The 21,320-nt window shown below is 39.2% G+C and overlaps 1 protein-coding gene across 2 annotated transcripts; it reads left to right on the top strand.

Annotated features, from left to right (window-relative positions):
- The first annotated feature begins 26 nt into the window (after positions 1 to 26).
- On the top strand, positions 27 to 15,171 carry NUDT21 (nudix hydrolase 21). 2 transcript variants are annotated; one of them, XM_021704589.2, is made up of 7 exons: positions 27 to 288; positions 2,607 to 2,807; positions 3,665 to 3,728; positions 8,155 to 8,244; positions 12,253 to 12,328; positions 13,132 to 13,246; positions 14,594 to 15,171. In XM_021704589.2, exons 1-7 carry the CDS (start codon positions 173 to 175, stop codon positions 14,613 to 14,615), a joined length of 684 nt encoding a protein of 227 aa, XP_021560264.1. In that variant the 5' UTR covers positions 27 to 172; the 3' UTR covers positions 14,616 to 15,171. The 2 variants fall into 2 exon arrangements, with proteins under 2 accessions (XP_021560264.1, XP_044777972.1); XM_044922037.1 differs by lacking the exon at positions 13,132 to 13,246 and having other exon boundaries at positions 43 to 288; positions 12,253 to 12,309.
- Positions 15,172 to 21,320: the final 6,149 nt, after the last annotated feature.

The following is a 21,320-nucleotide window of genomic DNA, read 5'->3' as shown; positions in this document are numbered from 1 at the left end:
TCCTGCCGCCAGAGGCTCCGGATGCACTTCCGGCGTGCCTTCGCCTCCTCTTGCGCTCTCATGTTAATGGCGGGTGGCGTCTGCTGAGGGGGACGCAAATAACCGCTACCGGCACAGGGAAAGTCTCTGCCTGCCCCACTTCCTCTCTCCGCAAGTACTCGAGCTCGCCAGCATGTCCGTGGTGCCGCCCAATCGCTCACAAACCGGCTGGCCCCGGGGGGTCAACCAGTTCGGCAACAAGTACATCCAGCAGACCAAGCCCCTCACCCTGGAGCGCACCATCAACCTGTAAGTGCGGCCTGGCCTTAGCGCGCTGCATTCGCGGGCACCCCCTTCCTCGTGAGCGCTCGCAAAGACTGCCGATCTTCTTCCGGCGCGCCCCCGGCCCTCGGCGGGCTTCACGCCTCCCCATCACCTCCACTCCCGCTCGCGACTGCGCGCCTTTCTAGATCCCACGGGCCCCTTCGTGGTCCTGGAGCGCCACGGGGTTAGAGTCCTACTTGAGAGGGTTTTCCTTTCCCGGAGAGAGGGCTTGCTCCCATGCCCCCGGATTCAGTGATAGTAGGAAAATCCCAAGTTTGCTTTTGAACTCACCCCTTGCCCAGGTCTCCAGAGGAAACCAGCTGCAGAGCGTGGTGTTCATTCTTCCTGTGCAGTGTTTATGTTTTCACATCACGTATGTGGTATTGCTTTTGTGGGTTCTTATTTGGTATAAATGGTATAATGTTCTCTTGTTTGCAATTTTCACTTTTCTGTAGCAGTGAGCTTTCGAGAGCTAGCTCTAATGCGTAGGTTTAGTTTTTTTCTCTTAACGGCTTAATTGATATTTGAGCTCCAGCATACACCACATTTTATTCATGTGCTCGGGGCCATCTGGCTTACCCTATGCATTCACCTGTCTTCTCTCCGCAGCGACAGCAGCCAGGCAGCCAGCGGGCCCCATCTTGGGAGGGTGCATACTGTTAAGGTTGGGCTTTCATTCAGACCCTGGAGGGGACCAGCATGTAGCCCCAGAGAACCCATTGTGGCTGTGCTTTTATTTTCAACACTTTTCTGTTTGAACCCTTCAAGCTATTGCATTTCGAAGTCACTCTCAAAAGTTATCTCGCGGGTGCCTGGGTGGCTCAGTCGTTAAGCGTCTGCCTTCGGCTCAGGTCATGATCCCAGGGTCCTGGGATCGAGTCCCACATCGGGCTCCCTGCTCGGCGGGAAGCCTGCTTCTCCCTCTCCCACTCCCCCTGCTTGTGTTCTCTCTCTCGCTGTGTCTCTCTCTGTCAAATAAATAAAATCTTTAAAAAAAAAAAGTTATCTCGCAGTGGCAGGTAATTGGCATTGGAGTTCCATCTTGCTCAGCAAATTGTCAGTGTGCTCTCTCTCTTTTTTTTAATCATTTCTGAGAGTTTGTGAGGCACCGTGGTGCTGACCCTAATGAAGGAAAGTGGCCAGTTTATACTGGGCAGTGTTTAAAAGGTGCAAGGACTGGGGCTCCTGGGTGGCTCAGTCGATTAAGCTTATGCCTTCCGCTCAGGTTGTGATCCCCAGAGTCCTGGGATCTAGTCCGGCGTAGGGCTCCCTGCTCGGTGGGGAGCCCACTTCTCCCTCTCCTTCTGCCTGAGGCTCCCCCTGCTTGTGCTCGCTTGCTCTCTCTGTCAAACAAACAAACAAAATCTTAGAAAAGGTGCAAGGATTTACTGATGCTGGTGTTTCCATGAGAAACTTCAGGTGTTTCTCTATTTTACTTTCAAATAAATTAACTTTTCCCCTTCAAAAGCGATTTGAAATTGAAGAGATGGTTGTAATTATTGTTTTATTTGGCAAAACAGGTGCTGGCATGGAAATTTAGACGATAAAAATGTTAGGTTTATGAAATCTGTAGCTAGATAGATGGGTATATACAATACTGTCTTTATATGAGCTATATTTTGAATTCTTGCTAGAGGAGGGGACAATATTCAGATTAGATACTGTGGGCAAAGGATTTGAATGACGAGAAGGGAAGAATAAGGATATTGGATAGAATACATGCAGAAAGTTAAGGTTTATATGGAGGGAAAAGATAAGTTCACCTGAAGAGGAAAGGGTTTCAGTACCGGAAAAGTCTGAGGGTAGTTGACTGGGAGAAAAGTAACTGAAGAGATGATGGAAGGTGATCGATCGCTCACCTTATAGAAAAAGAGATACTAGTTTTTAGCACCCATAATTAATAGAATTTCTGATTAGATTAGTAGAAGAGCCCAAGGGCGTGTTAGCCAGGTTGGCAGTGTTAGTCTAGCCGCCATGATCTAAAACCAGAGGGTTACCAGATATCCAGATAGCCACTTCTCTAAGCAGTTGAGGGCCTAAAGGGGTGGTGTTATCTATATCTGAAAGTTAAGTGTGGTGTAGCAACTTGATGTAATGGAAGCTCTGGGCTTACAGCCCAGAGCTGGATTCTAATCTCTGCTGTCACATTAATTTGTGTAACTTTGGACAAAACCTGGTTCTCTGAGTACAGTATGAACACTTTTTTTTTTTTTAAACCATAGTTTCCTTATATGTGTTTGGTATCTGTCGTGGTAAATTATGGTCTTCAGTTCTCATGTTAGATATCTGTTTTTGGATCACAGGTACCCTCTTACCAATTATACTTTTGGTACAAAAGAGCCCCTCTATGAGAAGGACAGCTCTGTTGCAGCCAGATTTCAACGCATGAGGGAGGAGTTTGATAAAATTGGAATGAGAAGGACTGTAGAAGGGGTTCTGATTGTACATGAGCACCGGCTACCACATGTGTTACTGCTACAGCTGGGAACAACTTTCTTCAAATTGTAAGTGTCATTGGAAGTTAACAGCTAGACAACTTTTAATAGGATTGCTGTTTTGTGCAGCTTTGGAAGACAATTTTAGACCTTAGTCATTTATTTCCATAAACACTGCTGTTAATGGAGTCTTTAGAAAGAGAAAAAATGTCATTTTTCTCCAGTGTAGTATTCATTTATTCCTTAACTAGCAATCTGCATGTTTCTGTATATTGTTGTTAATAACTGAGCCTGATAGAAGCTCCGTGAAGCAAATTAGTTCAAGTTTAATTTCTAGATGTCATTGTACCATTACTAAGAACAAGTGATATTATTTCTTTCTTAGGATGAATGGTGTTTCCTATTCTTAAAATGACTTACATTTTTATAGGTAACTGTTTAGTTTTATATTTAAACTCACAAATATCTCCATATTATACATTTAGTGCACAACTGTTTGACCAGATTGTACCAAAAAGAGAGGTCCAAATCCTTAGTTTGGAATTCTTGAAGAATGCCCCATTTTTCAGACCTAAAGAATGTGGTCCATTGCCTCCTTGGGCATTTCTAGAATCCATTATGACCAGATTACCTTCCAGAGAAAAGAGAGTGGGAAAGACTGGTGGCTAGAAGTTGTTTGTTATATTACATATTTTGTTCGTTTAAAGCTATGGTTTGTGCACTGTTAGTCTGGTGAATTAATATTATGAATTCAACTTTATAGCACATTCTTCCCCCTCCCTTTGACATTTGTTTGCTTTGATTGCCTTATGTGACATTGAAATATGTGTTATTCAGTTATATGATAGAAATAACTATTATTGTGTTCTTCCTGTTATCCTAAAATTGTTTTAAGTTGAAAGGTGAAATTCTTAACCTTTATACAGACCAGGTGGTGAACTTAACCCAGGAGAAGATGAAGTTGAAGGACTAAAACGCTTAATGACAGAGGTATTTCTCCATTTAACCGCTTTGGTGGTTTTATCCTTGCCTATTTGAACATCATCAACTGAATGGATAATTAGGCTTTTTATCTTTTTATTTTTTAAGCTTATTTTGAATAGTTTTCAATAAATAAAACTTAAACAACAGAGTGTTAGTACTATGTTTATTTTCCGTAAATTGAACTAGAACTTAACATTTTTTTCCATTAAGGTGTCGATGTAACAATAATGGTTAATAAAAGCCAACATTTATTGAGTACTTACTGTTAGGCACTTTTCTGAGTGCTTTACGTGCAGGAGCTCCTTCAATCATCACAACAGTCCTAGGGAGAAGTACTAATATTAATCCCATTTTACCGATAGGGAAACTGGACACAGAGGGTTCAAGTAGCTTGTTTGATGTTTACAGTTAGTATGTCATGGAGCTGGAGATTGGAATGCAGTTAGTTTTGTTGCAGCGTAGGCCGCTATAGGGTTTTAACAAGAGTGATTCCTGTTAAAAAGCTATTTTCATTTTTGCACACATCTTTCAAGCTTTACCCAAATTGTGCTGCCTTTTAAAAGTCACTCTAATGTCTGTTTCTGAAGGCTTGAGGCCAAATAGCACGCCATCCTTCCTCTTTAATTACAAAACTAATACACATTCTGTGCAAAAATCTTGGCAAATACTGAAAAGCAGAAGGAGAAACAAAACTAAAATCACCTGTAATTCTACCACTTTGACCTATTGGTTTATCTTTCCAGTATTTTTTTAAGTGCATCATACGTTTTAAATATTGTGCTCTGCTTGGACTTCCGTTTACATGTGGCTGATTGAACCTACTTGCTTAACTCAGCTGCTTCTCAGAAATCCACCAAAAAGGAAGTAAAGGGGTTTTAAAAGATAGAAATTCAGTAGGATTGAAGGAGTTTAAAATGAGACAATTGCAAAAAAGAATTTTTAGAAGCCAGAAAAGCAGATGGGCAAATCACATTTGAGTTAGCGGAAACCTCAGCCCAGCAGGGGGGTAGCTCAGGACCTAACACTTCATAACACCACAAAGGCTGAAGAATTGGAAGTGCCAGGTGCCCATGAAAGTGGGGGCATGCATGGATTGGAAACTGGATTGATGGATAGTCTGTATTTCTGTATCTAGATAGTCTTCCACACTCTTTCCAGTTAGATAAAGATTGGCTGGTGATTGATTGTCAGTAGAGATTGACTCAGAACACTAAACATAATGAAAAAGTAGAAGGGATGAGGAGAATAAATGAGTTTACATCCTGAATAGTGAGACTTCTAGATTTCTACTACACTGATAAAATTGTGACAACTAGGCTTACATACCCCAGACTGAAGGTTGGAGGTTTTGTTTCTAGAGAAAGTGACCAGTCCAAAAAACCCCCTCCAGATGATGATATTTGGGAATCTTCCCAAAGAAGAGAATGGCCCTATCACTCAGAGGTGACAACTAAGTACCTTAGTACTTTACCCTTAATGTGAGCCAGGCTTTTGGAGAAAGTGTCTTAATAAGAAAAAGATCAAAAGGAGCAAAAGGAACTCAACAGAAACAGAAAATTCAGCAATGAATAAAATTATAATAAAAAAAATTTTTTTTTTTAAAGATTTTATTTATTTATTTGACAGAGAGATAGCGAGAGCAGGAACACAAGCAGGGGGAGTGGGGGAGAGAGAAGCAGGCTTCCTGCCGAGCAGGGAGCCCGATGCGGGGCTTGATCCCAGGACCCTGGGATCACGACCTGAGCTGAAGGCAGACGCTTAATGACTGAGCCACCCAGGTGCCCCTATAATAAATATTCTTGATGTGATGAGAGGAGATAGCTCATCTGTGGAACACTGGGCCATAAAAAAGACTATTCAGCCAATAAGAAAGAACCCATGAGTGTTGAAAAAATGTTAGCAGAAACAAAACATTCAGTAGAGGGTTAAAAGATTGAATTGAGGAAATCTAGAAAGTAGGATGAAAAGGTAAAACAAAGGTGAGAAAAGATAAAATTAGTGGGTCATTCTAGAAGGACCAAAATAGATTATAGATAAATGGAGCAGAGGAAGAATATCAAAGCAATAATTCAGACTTAACATGAGTTTTCAGGTTGAAGAGACCTGCTGGCCTGCCCTCTTATGAATGTTAAAAGATCCATGCAAAGGCGTATCATCATGAAAGTTTCAATCAGTAAGGATAAAGAGAAGATCCTAAAAACTTCTGAAGTTGGGGAATGGAGGGGAGACATGAGTTAAATACAAAGCATCAACAGAAATGGTATTGACTTCCTAGAAATAATACCGGAAGTTAAAAGGTCTTGTAACATGCCTTCATAATTCTGAGAGAGCATGATTTCTGCCATTGAATTCTCTGTCTAATCAAACCATAAATCAAGTGTGGAGGTAATTATTTCCAGACATACAGAGTTTCCAGAAATATATCTCTCGTAACTTTTCTCAGGAAGCTGCTGGAGGGTATTCACTACCAAAATGAAAGAAAAAACTAAGAAGATACAGGGTTCAAAATATAGAGAGGATCTAACAACATGGAAGAGAGGCAGAGGGAAGCCCTAGGACTCCCATTTGCGAGGCAGGGCTGAGAGCATCTAAGACTAGAGGAGGATGATAGAAAGTGTCTCCTAGGAAAAAAATGAAATTGACAGAATAATTGACATTTGAATTGAGAAGAAATTTAAGTTCTTGGGAGAACGTGGAGATGAAGTAGTGATAGTGAATGATATATGTATGAAACAGTTATTAACTCTAAAGGAAAAGGATAGTTGTATAGTAAATGAAATTATAGTTTACTAAACACTCTGGTGTGTCTGAGTCACCTAGTCATAGTAATTTAAATACTGAATGTAGACTTAACTAGATATTGATAATGGGAGGATAGTGGAAGAGAAAGTATGAATGGAGGATATTGTTTTAAGATCCACATTCTCAGGGGTGCCTGGGTGGCTCAGTCGTTAAGCGTCTGCCTTCGGCTCAGGTCATGATCCCAGGGTCCTCGAATCGAGCCCCGCATCGGGCTCCCTGCTGTGCAGGAAGCCTGCTTCTCCCTCTCCCACTATCCCTGCTTGTGTTCCCTCTCTCGCTGTGTCTCTCTCTGTCAAATAAATAAATAAAATCTTTAAAAAAAATAAAAGATCCACATTCTCAGTCACAGTAGAGGGTGTTCATTGCTTCTTTTCTTTAGGTTTATAAAAATATAAAGTAATCAAGAAATGACCAAAAAGAATGCATGAAAAGTATAACTATAGTGGAGAAACTGATGAACAGTACGTCAGCCAGGTGATCAAGGTTAACATCAGTGAAAAGTCCTGTCTGTATAACTTGCCCTTGACATGATGTGATGAGAATGGTACTTTAGTTTGGTGGTCTTCCTCTCCAAACTCCCCAAAATCCATAATCCCAGTCTAACTGAGGGGCATGTTATAAAATATCTGATTAGTATTCCTTAAAACTGTGAAGATCATCAAAAACAAGGAAACTGAGAAACTGTTACTACAGGAGATTCTGAGACTGGAAAAGGACATTAGTTTAAAAACTAAGGACATCTGAATAAAGTATTCACTTTCAGTTAATAAAGTAACAGTATTGGTTCATTAGTTGTGACAAATGTGTTGTGCTAGTGTAAGATGTAAATAGGGGAAATTGGATGTAGGATACATAGGAAGTTTGTACCATCTTGCATTTTTTTCTGTAAATCTGAAACTAAAAGTTTGGTTTTTTTGTTTGTTTCAAGTTTTTATTTAAAATCTAGTCAGTTAACATACAGTGTTTATAGTTTCAGGAGTAGAATTTAGTGATTCATCACTTACATATAATATCTAGTGCTCATCACGAGTGTCCTTAATACCCACCTTCTATCTAGCCCATCCCTGCCCCCCCCCAGCAACCTTCTGAAACTAAAACAGTTTCTTTAAAAAGGTGAATGCTTGTAAAAATAGAGGCAAGAATGGGGGAAAACCGCAAAGAGTTGAAAGTTACAGCCAATGGAAATGGGGAAAGCAGGACAGGGAACTTCTCTTTCTCATAAACCTTGTAGAACCATGTTTGACCAATTAAAATGTATAGAGTATAATTTTGATTAAAATAACTTAAGTTTAATATTATGCCACACAGATTTATAAAAATGAAAGTTTTTTCTATAATTTAGTTAGGTAGTGATTTAAAACTATTGTATGTATGGCATTGGCTGAGGTAAGAAAGTGGTCACCTTTGGCTTTTCATGTGTGGCCAGGGCATAACAACAGATTTGTTGGTCCTATATAGTTAGGTTGATACTAGATTGCCATTTTGGGACTAATAGTTATGTCCTGGACCAAGTGACATAGATAATAATAGACAAGAAATTATAAAGAGGAAATCTATATCTTAAAAAAGAAGGATATTCATGGGTAGGTATATTTAGTTGTTTACTGACTGTATTACTTCTTTTTGACAGATACTGGGTCGTCAGGATGGAGTCCTGCAAGACTGGGTCATTGATGACTGCATTGGTAACTGGTGGAGACCAAATTTTGAACCTCCTCAGGTCAATGCTCATTTCTATTTGCTGAGCATTTGGGGAAGTAGAAAACTACTTTAATTCCAGCCTTTTGAAAAGAGTATAGCAGAATTTGACTTTCTCTCTCATTAGTTTAGATAAAAAATTTAAAAATCAAGCATTTTTTTCTTTTAAAGAAAGATTTCACACATACAAAAGTAGGAATAATAAAAGTACATGAATCCCATTACCTGTCTTCCACCTTCAACAGTTAGCAACTCATGGTCAGACTTCTCCTGGCACGCCTTTTCCCCTGCCCTCACCTTGGATTATTTTGGAATGAATCGTAAGCATCATGTCAGATGTAAATATTTCAGTACGCGTCTCTAAAACATAAGAGTCTCTTTAAATAAAAACAACACAGTACACATTCTCACACTAAGAGTAAGAAATTATTTCATAATAGCATTAAATATGTGTAACTCTGACTAGTTTCAAGTTTTTATTTTGTTCTCTGTTTAAATTAGGATAGTCTTTTAAATCTCTTTTGGCTGGTCAGTTTCCTAGTTCTCTTTTTTTCCTCATAATTTATTTGTTAATGAAAACAAGCTTTTTAAAGTCCTTTGTGTTATCATTGCTGATTGCATTCTGCCAGTTGTCATTGAACTTGTAGTTCTTTCGTTTCTGTCCTATAAACTGGTAGTTAGATCAAGAGCCTGGATTTGGCTGGTGGGGGAGTATAAGGCTCACCATATGCGGTATATTATTTATTGCTACATAATAAATTACCCCCAAACCTAGCAGCTTAAGATAGCAGACATTTGTTATCTTAATTTCTCAGGGTCAGGCATCTGGGAGCTGCCTAGCTAGGTGGTTCTGGCTCATGGTCTCTCATGAAGTTATGGTCAGGCTGTTGGCTGGGATTGCATCACCTCAAGGCTGGACTGGGGCTGAAGGATCTGATCCCAGGTTCACAAATGTGTTTGTTAGCAGGCCTCTCTTCCTGCACTGTCGGACTAAAGGCTTCAGTTCCTTGTTGGGTGTTGACCTGAGGCCTCTCTCTGTTACCATGAGAGCATCTCTATAGGGTAACTCCCAGTAAGGCAGCTGGCTTCCCCGAGAGCTTGAGATCCAAGGTGGAGGCAGTGACAGAGAGCATGCCCACGTAGAAAGCTGTGGTCCGTGTAACCTAATCTTGGCAGTGACATACCGTCACTTCTGCTATATGCTATTGGTCACACAAGTCAACATAGTACATTGTGGGAGGGGACTACCCAGAGGTGTGGATACCAGGAGACAGGAGCCATTGGGGGGTCATCTTGGGGAATGGCCCTCACAGACAGTATCATGTGTGTCCATCAAAAGTTTTATAATGTCTGGTTGTCTCTTTTTGTAATGTTAGCAGCTCATAGATAATAATTTCTTGGGTGTATTAATTCATTAAGGTTGTGATCCTTTTATTAAGAGAAACTTCTCTTACCAACTGTTTGGTTACCCTGAGGTATAGTTTGTGTAGGAAAGAATAGATGCTTCTTTGCAGAAGAATGAGTTAATTTATTAGTATCCTTCAAAGACTTTATTCAAAGGAAAGAATAAGACAGAGACTTGGGTACAGATAGTTTGTTTGGGAAGTGATCCCAGAAAGCAGTAGACTATTAAGACTGATGGGAGAGAGAGAGACCAGAAACAGCAGTAGTCAAAAAAAAGAAGGGTATATAATTGATTTTATTACAACTATGGGCAGCTGGATTGATCCTGCTAAGGACTGTGAGGAACCATGTGGATTGGACCTTAAAATTGTTCCATTAGAAGGATGGAAGGCTGGAGACTCCTACCCCATTGGATGAGGGTTGTATTAACTCCCTTGCACTTTCATGTTGAGTCGGAGCACTGGTTGTGAGATTTTCTGGGGCTTTGGAAATGCTTTGAGGCTGAAAAGCAGAGAGTGAGACAGTGGCAGCAAGCTGGGAGCTTTCTGGCACTTTCCAACACAGCTGCCCTGAAATCTGAGGTGGGATGAGATCTGAGGTGGGTGGTGGTGAGGTGCACAAAAAGCATCTGGTTCAGTGACCTTTTAAAGTGTCCTATGACCTCATGGATTTAAATACATTCATTGTGTTTTAATCCATTGTAATGATTGATAATGGTACTGAGCTCAAATTTTCTTACCTTTAACTGATGGGAGCCTCTGATCCTGAATCGTGTTGACAAGGCTCTATGACTTAGATAGCTTCTTTGCATGACAAGATGTTCCAGGTTAAGAATTATACAAAATACCAGCCAAGCAAAAAATGATTGTATCTGTCCTCTTCCTTCTGACTCGCTAGTATAGCTGAGGGGTAGGAAGAGAAGGCACGGTGGAAGCTGGTGCTAGTACTCACTACCTGCAAATTGTCTTGGCTTTAAGAAAGTATAATTTCATCTGGAAATAGTGAAGTTCCTGGTCCAAAGGTACATAGAATGATAATTGTTAATGTTTTTTGGTTTCTGAACATTCTTTGATCAAACTGGAAGCTCAGTAATAACACAAAAGTTTTCCAGGCTACTTTCTGAATACTCCCCTCCTTCATCTCCCCTACCAAAGTCCTAGGACAGTTCCCTTCATTGACTGAACCCTAGGGTTGGCTCTGCTAGCATGAGATATAACGTAAGTGTTGAGTATTTATTTAATACACTTTGAGTGTTTATTTAATACACTTGGAGTATTGGTTAGGTGTCAGCGGGAAAAGAGCATGACACCATCTCCCTGTCTTTTTGTATAAAGTGCAGTTGGCTTAAAATAAACTCCCAAGATGAAGACTGGAGAAGAAAGTATTAAAAGAAAAGGAACAAATAGCCACGAGTAGAAGACAATTGGGGTAATGCCAGTCACTTTGGTTCGGTCATGGTGTAGGAGCTTTTGTTGTATGTGAACCACAGGTCTCCTGTAGCCTGTGCTCTTCAAACTACTACTCACTGCTGTGTCTGTCATTGCCACTGTGCCTGGTTTTCATGATTGTGTAGGGCACCTCCAAAGCCTGGGACAGTTGTCTTCATTCATCATACCTTAGGGATGGCTCTGGTATATCATTATTCTAACTTGAATACTGGGATATCCAATGGGGTAGCATAGTGGGAAATAATAGGCTTTTACCATTAGATAAGGGTTGAATAGATGAGGTTGAATCCTGGTGTCACTACTTAGTTGTGTAGTCTTGGGAAAGACATGTAGCTTCTCAGTGTAAGTTCTTACATAAAATGTGGGTGATGTTTCCTTCTTTGGCCACCTCTGTTTTATCCTACTGTCCCCTTATATCTGTTTTCAGCATTTTCCAATTCCCCTACTCTCAAATACAACTCCCAAAGCCAAAGTAGATTTTTTGAATATATGTGGGGAGGTACAGGTGAGTTCTCTATCTCTGACTTTTCAAATTCACTATGCCAGAATTCTTTCTGAGCTAGCAACCACCCCTCTCTAATTCTCTTTAGAATCCCTTAAATTCTTCAAAATATTTTCTCCATTTTCACAAGCAACTTGACTCTTTCTAGCTGACAGGACTCCACTGAGACTACTCATCTGGTATTCTGAAGCATGTATCTGGGGTGTGTGTGTGTGTATGTGTATGTGACATTGTTGGGGGAGGAGTGTCTTGTCAAATACCTCACAGGCCATATTTAAACTTCTAATATAGTAAACTTCATTGGGTTGTAAATTTCTCAAGCTGTAAATCTTGTGACTACTTATTTAATTGACTTGAATGGTTGAATGGTTTACTACTCATTATGTTGTATTTATTAAGCATTTATCTATTAGAACATCTGTTAGGTACCACGTTCTGGTAAAGGAAAGACTAGAAAGAGTTCTGTTTCTCCCAACAGTTTATGCTGTATTGGGAAAGAAGCATATAAAGAAATAAATGAAACCACAGGATACATGTTAAATTGTGTTGGGATTATGAGGAACATGGTCTCTGATACTTGATCTTAATGTCTGAAATGGGAGAAGTTGGTAAATAAAGGCATGGAGGTTTGAGGGATGTCTTGGCAAATGCAAATTATTCTCTTTTGTGATTTTAGTACCCATATATTCCTGCACATATTACAAAACCTAAGGAACATAAGAAGTTGTTTTTGGTTCAACTTCAAGAGAAAGGTAAGTTATTTTGTTTTAGAATGCAGCCATCTGAAAACTTTTGTAGAGTAATTTCAAGAATACTTGTGTTTTCTCCAAGTTCCTTGAATTTTTGGATTTATTGTGAAAATAAAAACATATACTTATGTATATACTGAATTAACTACTTTTTTTTTTTAAAGATTTTATTTATTTATTTGGGAGAGAGTGTGAGGGCGAGCATAAGCAGGGGTGGGCAGAGGGAGAGAGGGAATCTCAGGTGGACTACACACTGAGCGCGGGGCCTGAGCCAAAATCAAGAGTTAGATGCTTAACTGACTGAGCCACCCAGGCGCCCCAGAATTAACTAGTTCTTCTCATAGATGTGCCAATCATGCTATAGGGGGAAGGTTAACTAGAGCCTAAAATACCAGATTGTAGTATTTTAAAATAGCTGTTTAGCTTCTGGTACTGATATTCACATGATAAACTAAAACTTTTAGGAGACAGAGGAATTAATTTTTTAAATACCACCTTTAGGTGTTTTGTACATTTTAACAAATAATTGTTTCTTGTCATAGTCTTAAAATGGAATTCAAAATAAATTATAAACCTGAAGGCTCTTTTCTTCTCCCCTTGTTCCCAGGGCCAGCACTTACAAGGTGCTCTTGGTTGTTAACACTGTGAACTTTGCTTGAAAGATACAACCAAAGTGTATTAAAGAGGATTATCTTTTTCCGCAAAAGTTTCTCAAATGTAAAACTGGTGATTACTTTATAAATGAATTTTAAGCACTGATTATGTAAGAATTTACAGGAAATGAATACTGTTTTGTTTTATTTTAGCCTTGTTTGCAGTCCCTAAAAATTACAAGCTTGTAGCTGCACCGTTGTTTGAATTATATGATAATGCACCAGGATATGGACCCATCATTTCTAGTCTCCCTCAGCTTCTGAGCAGGTATGGAAAGTTGAATATTTTGTGACTGATTCATCTAAATTGCCAAATTTAAAATACTCTGAGCTGCTTGAGAAGGAATAGTTATGAAATTTGGTCTTCAAGGAAACTAAGACTGTAGATGGATTTTTAGTTTATGTACAAGCCATAGGTTAAATATGACTGACTAAAAGTATCCCCAGACTCCCAAGTTGCAGCATGACATTCTGGTATTTGGGTGAGTGCTCTGCCCCACATCTGATATTTTTGTTACTGTTAAGTTTGAAGTCTGCATTCAGAGAAGAGATGGTAAAATGGCAGTTAGCACTATATAATAAAATTGAGGGGAATTATCTATATGAAAATGTGGAGAATTGAATCTCTTGGTGTAATATGTTCTCTTTCCTCTTTGAAATGTGCTATATTTAGGTCTACTGGGATATATGGGATTAAGTCCTGCATTTTTACGTACATGGAGTTTGGTTTTTTGTTTTTGTTTTTCTGTTGTTGTTGTTGGCTGATAGAGGTATAAGAAATGCATTTAAAAAAAAGTTGACTTGTACTGGTTGAGGTCCTTAGAGTCTTATATAGATAGGAGTCACAGAACAATGTGGTGGCTAAGAATATAGATGCTATGGGCAGTGTTTGGATTTGAATTCCACCTTTTTTTTTTTTTTTTAATTCCACCTTTAATAACTTTCTGGCAGTGTGACCTTGGACAGATGATTATGCCTATTTGCTTATTTAATCTTCACCTGTAAATCAGGGTGGTAGTCCCCACTTCATAGAATTGTGGAGAGCAAGTGAAAAAATGCATATAAAATGCTTAGAACAGTGCCAGGCACCTGGTAAATGCCTAATAGATGTTAGTTCAAAAACAGTTCCAATAGTGATTTTGGCCTTCTGTGAAAGCTTGTTGAGTATGAAATTGGTTCTTTCCATTTTGTTAACTTATCAAACTTTATCTTTTGCTCCTCTTCTTTGGTCTGCTGATGGGTTAAAAGTTGAAGCATGAGATATGTAAAAGAGTCATATAATTCATTTATTTGAACACCGCTTATCAGGTATCAGGAACTGTGCTGAGTGGCATAATACAATGAGGTATAAAAATTTTCCTTCTGTCAAGGAACTTGTTGGTGGATAATTAATCAAATGTATACTCTTTAATTTTTTTTAATTGTAAGTATTCAACAAAACTGTTATTTAATGTGTAAGACGATCCAGGTGAGAGAAAAGGATGTTTTGGTGTGAGAAAATGCCAAAAATGTCAAGGGAGGGTAGAAATGTCCAAATTTCTTTACCATCTAAGATAAAAAATACTTTGTAAATAATGCTGTTTTTAATAAAGATACTGTTCTTTCTAAAATTCAGGTTCAATTTTATATACAACTGAATTCCTGCACAGTGGAGAAGTAAAAGAAGCCGTCTCTGTGAGCACAGCTATACACAGTGTAGAATAAACATGGTAGAAAAGTTTTTTTTCGTTTTTATCTCTTTCCCAGTCCCTAAATTGCTACCTACTTTCTGTTGTTTGAATAGTAAAGTTAATATGAAGAACTCGATAGTGGTGTAAACAAATGTGATAATGTTTAATTTACTTTTGGTTCTACTCATACTTTTTTGTACAACATTAAAGAATATGAACTTCTTTCTATTTGTATTTTTTCTTTAATTTTCACATTAAACTTGTAAAATTCTTACAGGTGAGGACTGTTTTTTTTCCCCCTGCTCCTAGGCTGATGATGTTAAGAGACAATGGCAGGTTTAGGTCAGTTGAGTATATGGGACCCTTGTTTGGATGCCATTTTGGGGGATATACTCCAAGACTGTGTTCTAGATTTTTGTGATGAGGAACTTCTGTTTCTTTTGGGAACTAGATTTGCTTGATGGAGTCCCAAGGTGCAACTCCTGAACCAAATAATACACTTTGAGTTGTTCTACAGCAGAGCTCCCAGTATATTACTAACTGGTACATTTCATACTGATTTTTTCAGACCTTTGTTCACAAGCAACAGACCTTAAACATATGGGAAGCCATTAAAATTGGCTAGATTAGGGAAACTCATGGGAATTGGTATAAAAAGAGACCTTTTTGAGAGCTGACTGAGACTTTTTTCCTTCATATAATAGGGGTGTTAATTATTTGTGTTGCTGTGAAATTATGTGGTTTAGTTATTCTTAGGGCCATGGTAAAATGGTGATCTGTGAAGGAAGTTTTTAAAAGTGGGTCTGTTAGGTTTTGAACACTTGGATTACCAAGTTAGTTATTTCAGTTTATATCCATAGAAATGAAAATTTGGTTTTAGCAAGTGACAAGCCTTTTCAAAAATATTTTGGGATAATTTGAATCAACTGAAATTCTAAAGACAGGATAGGGGATAGATTTTGTCAGCCTGTGGGAAAAATGCCAAATTTTAAAGTTCTTTAAAATAACGCCGCTAAATTAGGATCAGGTTTTGGGGGGAATAAAAAATTATTCTTAGGGCAAAGGAGTGTGCTGGCTGTGTCATTGCATAATGGTCCAAGTATGTTGTGCATGCCTTAAAACAAGTGTGTTGACTATAGGCTTAATGAAAAGGAGATCTTGTAAGATGCAGCTACTTAAAGAAGAGAGATTGCTGTAGTTTTTAAGAGATAGACAGAAGTGAACTTTTGATTAGTTCTTACATCTTTATGATAAGATCACAGGCCTTGTCTCCTAAATATTGGGTGAGTTGAAAGGTATATTGTAAATTCTTCCCTATTTAGACTTGAAAAAATCAGACCAAGAACATCTCTATCAATAAAGGTTCAAGTTTATTTAGCTGAGGTCCCATCAAGCCTTCACAAGGTTGTGTCAAGTAGTGATTGTGATCATGCTCATGCTTAGTAGTAGGTTAGCAACAGGCTGTAGGACCAAAAATAATTCTTAATTTCCTTAAAAGCCACTAATTCTGTGGATAGTCCTCTTCCCTCAAGAGCTAATAGTCCTGCCCCTGTGATTTACATTAGCATATTTATAACTTACTATAATTTTACTGGTGAGTTCACTGATTAGCTGAGCCTTATCAAGATTGGGGAAGGCAGAGATGGAAACAGCTTGATCCAGCTCACCTTCTATGGTTGCTTCTGGCATCCAAGTGAAAGGCTATAGTAACCACATTTCAGATGTGCTAGCACTTGCCACTTGGGGAGGGTGGAAAGAAGTGGACTTTTTCTTGGTGTTATTATAAAATGCTGTATAAGTTGAAGAGATCTGATTTGAAGCTACTCATGTCCTTTGTGACATAAGCTTTGACCTAGAAAGTCTTTCTTGATCATTACTTCGCAGTATAAGTGCTTGAGTCAGTCATCTATATGTTGGGGCCTGCGTGAGAAAAACCTTTGATTTAAGCTGGCTGGGTTACTAACCTTAGAACCTAAAAAGATCTGGTTTTGAATGTAAAATTGGCAACCCACAAACAGATTTTTTAAACTTTGAACTTGTCAGCTACAGTTGTATCTTAATACTCATGTTTTAGGTTTCCTGATGGAAATAATAAAACTAGAGAAATTTATATCTCATATATTCCTACATTAGAAAAGGGTACAAGGGAATGTTTGACACTAAGCTCTTTTGATGTAAATTCTTAACATACCAAGAACTGACAGTCTTAAATTGTGCATTCCAATTCTCTACATATTAAATACTGAATAATTTTTAAATGAGCTCTTGATGGACTGATTTGTATTTTTGAATGCCTCCTACATTCCAGGTTTGTTTATAAATGAGAGTCCTCTTTTGCATTATATAAGTACAATATATGTCATGTTATTTTCCCTGAGTAATTCAAGTAGCGCATATTCTATATAAATCTAAATGGCACCGGAAAATATTTAGTAGGTTGGGGGATGCACTAAAAGTTTTACTCAAATGTTTTCAGTCATATTTAGAATTGACATCCCTTTGAAGAAAAGTGAAATTTATTTTTTTTCCTGAGGACAACTATTATGATTTTTTAGTAAGTAGATAATACTTAAAATGGCATTGTGATAATTCTGTTTATGAATTTATACTTTTAACAGCAGATCAGGGAGAGTTGTTATTTTTTATCATTGTCTTAGCTTATTATGGTTCAGTTATTATTTTATTTACAGGTTCCATTAAATTAGCATTTATTGGTATATAAAACATAGCCAAATTAGCCAATTTGTTTTATTCCATGCTTAATAAAAGTGAGAGGTAGAGGTCCTCTAAATGCAGGCCAGTAAGCAAGCAACTTAAAATTTCCTTTCTTAAATGATGTGACTCTTAAGCTCTCAGGTTTTTAATGACTATGTTTTTTAAGTACTTGTTCAGTCACTTGAGATGAAATGCTTGGAGTAGCTTTTCCACATCAGAGTTTCTCAAACTTAATGTTTTTACTGTTTCATAGTGTTCGGGACAGTACGTGCCGTTCACTAAGACTGCTTCAGAGGGTGTGTGGTTTTGTATGTTGCTTCGCCAGAGAAGCCTTAGTGGTTTTTGACTGTACTACAAGTCCGCTTCTGTAGCAAAGGTTTGATATCCTATAATTATTCTACTTGTTTTGCATCACTTATTATTTGGGTTAAACTGGACTCATTTCAAGTAGTTTGCCTTTGTTGTTCAGATGTGATGAGGAACATAATACTATAATTTGATTTGAGCCATAAAACACATTTTAATATTAGCTCGTATTTATCAGGCTTGTTTTTGTGGGAAAACAAAAAAACTGACTAAAACCTAAGTGAGTCTTAATGAAGCCAGTTTAGGTGTAATTTCTATCTTAGTGATGGATTGTACCATAGGACTAGAGAAGAATTGGGAAAATGTATTATGTTATCTGTTGAGGGAAAGATCAGTGCATTTACAAACTTAAAACTTGGTTACTGTGTTTACATCATAGTGTACTAGCATCATTTATGGTTTGGCTTTGAGAATTTTTATGGCATTACACTTAAAATGTATAAAAGAAACTGAAGTTTTGGTTATATTTTTATATTTGTAAAGTAAAAGTTTGATTGCAATGGTCACTGTTCTTTTTAAATTTTATTTTATTGTTCATTTCAATTAAAAAAATAAAACAGAATGACTCTGCTTGTGTGTGGCTACTAACCTTAGTGTGCCATTAGAAATCCTGAACAGTTCTTTTCCATTGTTGTTGTCCAAGGGCCATTAGGTAAGAGACAACTTGACAGAATAGCAAGGGTCTGAAGAACTGGGACATTGATGTTGCTCTCTCTGGCGCTCCCCCATTGTGTGTTAACCGTGATCTTAGGCAGATCTAGTTTCCTGCATTGTGAAGTTCCAAATCCCTGGATTTGGAACCTGAAGATTGGGATTTAGAAGTTGTCACACAATTTTGCTGTGTTGTATCATTGGGGGCCTCAGTTTCCTCATCTATAAATCTCTGTGTTGGTTCCTTTAGGCTTTTTTTTTTCCCTCAAACTTGTCTGGAAGTCATGTTCTGTGACACTGTGCTTGCTGCTTATGTAATACTGTGTAATATAATTTAAGCATCTTAAATAGAAACCGTGTACCCAAAAGATGAGAACACCTGTGTCATAAGATCACAGCCTTAAGGTTTTATATATGAACAAAAGTTGAACAAAACCTGATAAAGTTATTATGAAGTTTCTATGAAATTTTTACTGCTTGTATATTGCAGGTACCAAAAAGCTATGAAAAGTTATGAAAGGAAAGCTAAAAATTGAAGTATACCCATTAACTTACTTTTTCCCCCTGCAACTTGAGTTGGTTATTGTTTCCCCCTCTGCTAGATTTAGTAGTGGAACACACTGGTCCAGCTAATGAAACACCAGAGTTCTGTGGGAGTACACTTAAGGTTATTGGTTAGATAAGGTAGTTCAGTTGAGTAGGATGTTGAGAATCTTCCAACAACAACAAAACTACTCAGCCTTTCTCAAAGAATGATGAAAATCAAATGAAGTCATAAATATGAAAGGATTTCAGATTTAAAAAGTAAATAACAGTAAAGTATCTAGGTGTGATTCTTAATCTGCATAAGCTGGTTTGTCTGAATTGATAATTTTTAAAAATTTCCTTTAAATCAAGCCAAGTCAGAGCCACCATCCTATAAAGACGACAGAAATTTCAGTCTCTCAGTCATTATTGGGAGACTGTGGGGCCAACTCAAAGTCTCCAAGGAATCCAGAAAGCATAAGTGGTATTCTGAAATGAGGGTGGGAGTGCAGAGAGCTCTAGCTTCAAGATACTTTTCTTGTCTAAGCTGGACGGGCCCCTTAAGGTTTGGTGTGGGTGCCCTCCTGCCGCACTGGGCCTTAGGACTCAACTGAGAAAGGTCGTCCCTATACCTATGTCTAGCCTTCCTAGGCACACTAAGTGTTCATTCCTCTGTGTCTTGCCTCCTCCCCGGGTCCTCTCATGGAGTAGGATACAGTGCAAAGAACCAGAAACACGAATTGATTTGAGAAGGTGGGTTTTGACCATGCTAAAAAAAAAAAAATCCTTCAGAGGGGTGCCTGGGTGGCTTAGTTGGTTAAGCATCCAACTCTTGATCTTAGCTCAGGCCTCAAGCTCAGGGTCGTGAGTTCAAGCCCCTTGTTGGGCTCCATGCTGGGTGTAGAGCCTACTTTAAAAAGTGTGTGTGTAACACGTGCCCCCCCTCCCAGCCAAATTGTTTTGTTCCATCACAGGCTTTTGAATAGGATGTTTCTAAAAATTCGAAAGTGGATGGTAATAATTCTGAGAGGTCTTTGTTTTCTAATTAGTAGAGTTTTAGAATTAAAATATTAGGCATTAAAGAGACTCAAAAATGGTTTAGTCCTTTTCTTTTGAAAATTTGTAAGATTCAACAAATACTGAGCACCTACTCTGGAGCAGGCACAATTCTAGGCCTTGGAGCTGCAATGAGGAATAAGACCCCCAAGCTCACACATTTTTTTTTTTTTTTGTCACAGCTTTATGAAAGTGTACAATGAAACGATTTTTAGTATATTCAGAGTTGCGGAGCTGACAGCACAATTAAAAAAAAGAAATCAATATTTTGCTTTTATCCCCCAGTTCCCTCATCCCTGCCCCTCCCCCCCAAGCAACCATTATTTTGCTTTCTGGGTCTGTATATGTATTTGCCCATTCTGGATATTTCATATAAATGGAACCACAACGTGTGGCCTTTTGTGTCTAGCTGCTTTCACCTAGCAAGTTCAAGATTCCTCCATGTTGTAGCATGTGTCAGTACTTCTTCATTCATTTTCACGGCTGAGTAACAGTCCATTGTATGGATTATACCTTAATTATCCATCCATCACTTGAGGGACATTAGCTTGTTTCCACCCTTGGCTATTTATTATGAATAATGCTGTTACCAAAATTTGTGTACAAATTTTGTTTTGAGCTCTGTTTTCATTTTTCTTGGGTATATATGCCTAGGAGTGGAATCGCTAGGTCAAATGGTTACCCGTGTGTTTAACTTTTTGAGGAACTTTCCAAAGAAGCTGCACTGTTTTATATACCTACCTGGTGTATGAGGGAACACATTTTCATTTCCTGCTAAATCAAGTCCATTTTAGACTCTGCTCCAGGCTACTAGTACACAACAGAAACTTAAGATAACCTTACCGGCGAGAAAAAAGACTGTTGATTATATTCTTCCTTTGAGGGTCCTCTATTACTCCCTAAGCAGCATCTCTTTGGACCACCGGGGAAGCTGCTAGGCCCACAGGCGTGCTCAGGGGTAGTAACCTGCTTAAGCGGGAGGGGGTGGGTGGGTTAAGGAAACCAAGGGCCGAGTGTCCGGGTCCCCGCGACCTGCGGACCCGCCACACTGCCTAGGCTCGACCGCCCGCCAGCGCCGTCGGGCCAGAGTGACGCTTCTGCTCGACCGGCCGCGGCCGCGGGCCCCGCCGAGCTGGGCTGTCGGCGGACGGTCATGCTGGGTGCCGGGCCCCAGAGCCTGCGGCCCGGGCCCTCGCCCGCCAGGCGGCGGCGCGACTGTTGGGAGCGGGGGACGGAGGCCGCGCCCCCGCGCCCATCCCGCCCGCGCCCCGCTGAGGGCGGCGGCCCGCCCCGAGCCCGCCGAGGCTCTTCCGCGCCGGCAGGGGCAGCAGCGGGAGCGGCGCGGGGCGGAGCGGCGCC

The sequence above is a fragment of the Neomonachus schauinslandi genome, chromosome 16 (genome assembly GCF_002201575.2).
Source record: "Neomonachus schauinslandi chromosome 16, ASM220157v2, whole genome shotgun sequence".
Taxonomy (NCBI): domain Eukaryota; kingdom Metazoa; phylum Chordata; class Mammalia; order Carnivora; family Phocidae; genus Neomonachus; species Neomonachus schauinslandi.
This window is presented reverse-complemented; position numbering and strand designations above follow the sequence as displayed.

Bases quoted from the DNA above. Each gene is read 5' to 3' on its own strand.
- NUDT21 (XM_021704589.2), top strand. From the start codon at position 173: ATGTCCGTGGTGCCGCCCAATCGCTCACAAACCGGCTGGCCCCGGGGG. The intron at 289-2,606 runs GTAAGTGCGGCC...TTTGGATCACAG, and splicing joins CTGGAGCGCACCATCAACCT to GTACCCTCTTACCAATTATA. The intron at 8,245-12,252 runs GTCAATGCTCAT...TTGTGATTTTAG, and splicing joins CAAATTTTGAACCTCCTCAG to TACCCATATATTCCTGCACA.